The sequence below is a fragment of the Plasmodium gaboni genome, chromosome 13 (assembly GCF_001602025.1).
Source record: "Plasmodium gaboni strain SY75 chromosome 13, whole genome shotgun sequence".
Lineage (NCBI taxonomy): Eukaryota > Apicomplexa > Aconoidasida > Haemosporida > Plasmodiidae > Plasmodium > Plasmodium gaboni.
In genome coordinates this window covers 1,642,725-1,649,613 of record NC_031493.1, presented here as the reverse complement: position 1 = coordinate 1,649,613, position 6,889 = coordinate 1,642,725, and the positions used below count along the sequence as shown (strand labels likewise).

The window sequence follows — 6,889 nt, the reverse complement described above, 5'->3', positions numbered from 1 at the left end:
TTTATATTTCTTCTTTATTTAACCAGCTATCATGGAACCGAGTTTACTTATTCTATTTATTGGTGTGTCTAATATAGATACATGACGTATGGATTTCCACTTTGTATAATATATATTTATTAAAATATAAAATACAAAATATAATAATTAAATTTTAATATGTAAATTATATATTTACGAGAACAAAAGATAGCTTTATCATCATTCAGTGATTTTGAACCTAGCTTTTTTTTATAATTCTTTTACATTTGAAAAAAAAGGAAAAAAAAAAAAAAAAAAAAAGTTATATATATATATATATAAATAGTTGTCATAGTATATATATAGTATGTTTTGATTTTTACTAATATGATAAATTTACAGTTTATAATTCTTTTGCATCTATATAAGATTAAAAATAAAAAACATCATAATATATTTATTATAATAAATAAATAAATATATATATATATATATATATATATATATATATATATATATTTCAAGCTTTTATATTGTTTTAATTTTTTTTATTTGAAACTTTACTCATGTGCTGCTTCTTTGGGAGTAATATATTTTGTAATTTTCATTATTATATTTTCCTTATGACATTCCTAATGAATTTTATATTTATTGAAATAATTTTTATATTATTATTTCTATATTTTATTTATTTTAACTTTTTTTTATAAATTATTAATGTTGCAGCATACACCCGTCATGTTGAGGAAAATATTGTCGAAGTTTTTCATTTGATCTTGAAATAATATAAAATATTATGTATGATTATTTCGTGTAAATAATATATTTTTTTATCTTATTTTTATAAAATATAATTTTAAAATTCCACATATTCTTTTTTTTTTTTTTTTTAATACTTCTTATATGTTCATCCTTAATAGCTATAATCTGTAGGGAATAACTTAAAATGAAATAATAAGACAAATAAAACAATTCATATAAATATATTATGAAAAGAATATATGTTAATATAAAAATATTAAATGTTATAGAAATAAGTTTATTTGACCCAATCTTTTTTTTGACGAGAATATATCCAAGTATCTCCTTAAGAAGAAAAAATGAAAATAAATAAACAAATAAATAAAGTCAGGAATAATATTGCAATTGTAATATGTAATTAATACACATATATATATATATATATATATATATATATACATTATAATATTATATATGAAATAAAAATTTGTTGAATTAATTTTTTTTTATTCCTAAGAACCTTTACAAATCCAATTAGCTCCCGTATTTTTTAAGGGTTCTTCATCTTTATAATATATAGAATTTCTTAATATTCGTTTGGGTGTATAAGATATAAAATCACAATTCTTTTTTGATTCACAAAAGTTAAGAACGTTATTTAAATTATATAATTTGTCCTATAAATTTTATTATTAAATTTTTTATACTTAATTGTGTTATATTATATATATATATATATATATATCATTTTAATTTTTATTATTTTATTTTATTTTTTATATGATGTGCATTAAAAAAAAGTACACTATTGTATGCTAAGATTATGTTGTCCTTTTCACAATACTACAAACAGGATATTGAAATAAAATTGTGTACACAATATATATAAATATATATATATATATATTTTACGATGTACAAATAAAAAAAAAAAAAAATATATACATATATATTATATATATATATATATATATATATAATATTTCATGTACTTTTACATTTTTATTTAAGGTAGAGATTTTACTTTTTGTGAATTATTAATGAAAAGAAAAGCGTTCATATATTCTTTGTCAACGTTCTCTTTCAATATATTTTTTTGAATAAGAGATGTCAACGTGATATCTTTAACCAAAAAAAAAAAAAAATTTATAAATAAATAAAATAATTAAATCAAAATAAAAGGAATATACATATATATATATATATATATTATGAATAGTTTTTACCTAATATGGTTACATATAAAAAAAGGGATAAAACAAAAAAAAACCTATTCTTCATTTTGACAAATATATAATTTTGAAGAACAATGAGGAATAAGTAATAACGAAAAAAAAAATAGTTAGATATAATAACAGAAGGGATGATAATATATAATATATAATATGTATTACATTATATAATTATAGAAGTCATAATAACAAAAGGCAACTTTTTATTTTTATCTTAATATAAATACATATGAATATTATAATTATGAGGATAATAAAAAGAAATTCCTAGGACCACAATTTAACATAAAAAATATAAAGAGAAAAAAAAAATAATATCATTATGTACATACACAAAAGAATTCGAAAAATAATTATTAACAAATTATAAATATATATATATATATAAATTTGTTTTATTAAAACTTCATATTGATAATGAAGAAAAAAAAAAAAAATAATAAATAAAACCTTTATTTCATTTGACATATATGAAGGATACGTTATTATATCTTATGAGTTATTTTATAAATATCATTTTTGGGAAATACAAAAAAAAAAAAATGATTATATCGAAAATATAGATATACCGAATAGTTACAGACAAAACGAATTTTTTTGGAAACAATGTAAATGGAATATTAAAAGAAGAGGTTAAAAAAAAAAAAAAAAAAAAAAAGGAAATTAAAAGAAAAGAAAAGAAATGAGTAGTGCATTAAGTATTATTCTGAATAAAATATTTTACTTAAACATTTACTTGATTAAAGTGCAAGAAAAAAAAAAAAAAAGAGGTAACCTTCAAGGTGAACAATATACAAAAAATATATTAAAAAAGATATAACACCTATTTTGTAGTATATGTAATTTTTATAGGTAAATATAAAATACGATAAGTGAATCAAAAAAAGGTTAATATAATATAATATATATATATATATATATATATATATATATAAGAATATATGTGTATATATAAATATATTATTTTTCATTTTAAAAAAAGGAAAAAATATGGAAAACGTCACAAAATGCTTTATATAAAAGTAAAAGAACAAAAAAACAATAGAAGAAAAATATATATATAATATATATATATATAATAACATATATATAAATTATATATATAATAATAAATACATAATTTTTTTATTATCTATTTGATATTTTCTTGAAAAATATATATATATTATATTATATATATATATATATATATATATATATATATATATATATATATATATATATATACATTTATAATTTATAATATATTTATATTACATTTTCTTTATAGTATTTTCTATGAATAATGAAAAAAAAGAATAATATTATATTATATATATATATATAATATATAATATATATATATATATAATATATAATAACATATATATATAATTATATAATGATAACATTCCAACATATTTAAAAAAAAAAAAAAAAATGAGCATGTAAATTATAAAATAATATGCTATAATATATTTATTTACATGTATTATATTATATATATATATATTACATATGTTATAAATCCTTGTAGTAGTAGTAATAGTATACATATAATTAATAAAATATATACTTTATATATATTTTTTTTCTTTTTTTTAAATACAATATAATAATAATAAATTTTTAAATATAATAAATATATATAATATAATATCATTTGTAAAAAAAAAAAAGTTTAAAAATATTTTTTTTTTATATATAGTATATATATAATAAATAAAAAATATATATTATATATAAATATATTTACGGTTAATTTTAAAAAAGATATTATTATTCTTATATATATGCAGCATATATATTATGATTATATATATATTATTTGTATATTTTAAAAAAGGGAAAAAAAAATATTTAAAATTTTATAAATTATATTTCTAAAAAAATATATATTTTTATATTATATATATATAATATATATTATACATACATATGTCATTGTTTCTTTTTTTTTTTTTTTCGTTTTTTTACTACATATAATACATAATATATTATATATAATAAAAAATATATATATATATATATATATTATTTTAATAATATTAATAAAATTTTATTTGTTTACATATAAAAATATTATAATTATAAGAAAATAATTATTTTTATTATATATATAAAAAAAAAAAAAAAAAAAAAAAAAAATATTATAGAAAAACTAATAGAAACTTATTATAAAAAAAAAAAAAAAAATAGAAGGAAAGAAGAAAAAAAAAGAAAAAAATTTAAAAACCCAAAAGAAGAATAATAACATTTATAATAAGTTATATATATATATATATATATATAATATATATGATATATAGTAATTTATTATATATTTATTTTTAAAAAATAAAGATAAAAGGAAAACATATATATATATATAATTAAGTATATAATCTTATATATAAATATATATATTATTTTTATATTTAAAAAGTATCAAAAAAAATTGAAGGAAAAAAAGTATTTTAAAATATTCATATATATGTATATAATATATATATTTATATATATCAATATATAAACTTAAAAAAATTTATAGAAGGCAAAATATACAAAATAAAAAATAATACAATATATATTATATATATTAAATACACTTTATATGTATTATAAGTTTTTTTTCTTTTTTTTTTTTAATTTTAATAAATCATATGTATAAATATATATATATATATTATATATATATTTATAATATATTTAATAAAATTAAGAAAGAATAAGAATACGAACAAATATATACATTATTATATATAGTAGTTTAAATTTTATTTAAATGTAAACAAAAAAAAAAAAAAAAAATATATATTGCTATAATTACATATATATTTTTATATATTAACTAAAAAGGAGATATTAATCATCAGTTTGATATTATTTATATCATCATTGAATTAAAAAAAAAAAAAAAAAAAAAAAAGGCTACTTTTTTTTATAACATAAAAATAAGAATAAAAAGTAATAAATTAAATAAACACATAAATAAATATATACATATATATATATATATATATATTCAGTCCTTATGGTATATGGTAGATACACTATATTATATACGTATTATTAATATTTACTTTAATTTTAATTTATTTTAAACCTTTATTTTTTTTTTAAGATGGAAAATGATAAAAAACATAACCAAAAACAAAATAATGTTGACGAAAATGAATTCCCCAATTCAAAGGTATTATTAGTATCTGTAAAAAGGACCAGAAGATTTTTAGAGAGAACTGCTAGGGAATTATTAGCTGGAGGAACACGCTATATAATATTAAGTGGATTAGGAGATGCATTACCATTATGTGTTCAATTACAATCATCATTACAATCAAAGAATGCAGCTAATGTTGTAAAAATTGAAACATCATATAGTTATTTTAACTCGAACTATTCTTATACACCTGGTTTAAAAATATATATGGAAAAACATCCAGAATTTAAAGGTTCTAGAATATCTCCAGGATATGTAAGTTTTCATGAGAAAACAGATAGCTTTACTCCTATATATGATGAAAACCCAAATGAATATATTTGTTCTCTAAATGCTGGAGATAATAATTTATATGTTGGCGGTGAGGGTATTAACGGTGCATTCTCAGAACTCTTGTCTTCTCACAATCAGGAAGTTGATAAATATGAATCCTTATTTAAAGTAATAAAAATATTAAAAAAATCAAATAAAAATAAAATAAAAACAACGATACTTTCTTTTAAGTTTATAAATATATTCTACATATATATATATATTATTTACTTATCATATAATATCATTTAATTATTTTATTTACCTATTTTTTTTTTATTTTATCATATATATTTTATATATTTTTTTGTTTTATATTTTTTTGTTTTATATTTTTTTGTTTTATATTTTTTTGTTTTATAATTTTTTTTTTATTCTTTTTTTTTTTTTTATGTAGGAATTATTAACCAAGGCAGTTAGCGAAAATGGAGAAAAACCTGACGAAGAAGTGAAATCCGTCCTATACGACAATGTAGACAAAAAATACCCAGATGTGAAACTAGCCCTTTGTCGTATTAGAAATAGTTTAAAAAAAGGTAGTGATCATAGCACAGGAAGTGTATTTATTGTAACATTTAAGAAAAACTTTCCACACAAGAAAGAGAAAAATATGGGTATGGTTTATGTTGTAGGACCAAAAGGAAAGAATTATAATTCAGTGGAAGAATTTTTAGATGAAGTTCAAGAAACAGCAGAAAACTTAATGACAACTCTTTGTGATTATAATGGTTTAGTTAAAAGAGAAGAAATTAAGCATGTAAGAATGAACACATGTAGAATCTGTTTATTCTCAGGTAGTATCTTTAAACACCCTAATGCTTCTAAACTAGATGTAGCTAAAGCTATACTAAATGGATTAGCTGTTGGATATAGACATGGACCATCACCAAGATTAAATTTTGCTTATGATGAAAATGTATTTAAAGATGCATGGGTAGAAACCACAGGATTACAAGTTTTCAATCACAATGAGCAATAAATAAATAATTAAGAAAAAAGAAAAAAAAAAAAAAATGATATTATAATATAAATATGAATAATATGGAACTCTTTTTTTATAAGAGAAATACAAACAAATATACATACATATATATATATATATATATACATATATATATATTATATATATTTGTTATGTATTCTTTTATTTTATTTGGAATATGAAATTATACTCATGTATAATCAATAAACCAAATATATATATATTTATTTGTTTTGGTATTATATTAATTTTTTTGGGTATGCCTAAATATAAAATTAAATCAACAAATGTTTTCAGAACCCAGATGAAATATATATATATATATATATTATTATCTTAAAAATTACTCAAAAAAAAAAAAAAAAAAAAAAAAAAAATGCCAAGAAAAATTATTACAATATTACTATGTTCCATTTACAGAAAAAATTGAAAATAGAGGTCAATAAATAAAACGTATATATTGTTTTTTAATAATAAAAAAAA

General features: G+C 16.1%; 2 protein-coding genes across 2 annotated transcripts; one reads left to right on the top strand and one right to left on the bottom strand.

The window, feature by feature from the left end:
• Positions 1 to 23: 23 nt before the first annotated feature.
• PGSY75_1347600 (hypothetical protein) lies at positions 24 to 1,983 on the bottom strand (the record flags this gene model as incomplete). The annotated part of the gene is made up of 11 exons (XM_018787510.1): positions 24 to 68; positions 179 to 239; positions 345 to 381; positions 526 to 593; positions 693 to 736; positions 858 to 888; positions 1,010 to 1,047; positions 1,223 to 1,379; positions 1,507 to 1,545; positions 1,727 to 1,824; positions 1,929 to 1,983. Coding segments are annotated over 11 exons (673 nt in total), but the record flags the coding sequence as incomplete, so codon positions are not given.
• Positions 1,984 to 5,016: 3,033 nt separating this feature from the next.
• PGSY75_1347500 (DNA/RNA-binding protein Alba 4) lies at positions 5,017 to 6,403 on the top strand (the record flags this gene model as incomplete). Its single annotated transcript, XM_018787509.1, has 2 exons — positions 5,017 to 5,553; positions 5,822 to 6,403. 2 exons carry the CDS (start codon positions 5,017 to 5,019, stop codon positions 6,401 to 6,403), a joined length of 1,119 nt encoding a protein of 372 aa, XP_018640251.1.
• Positions 6,404 to 6,889: the final 486 nt, after the last annotated feature.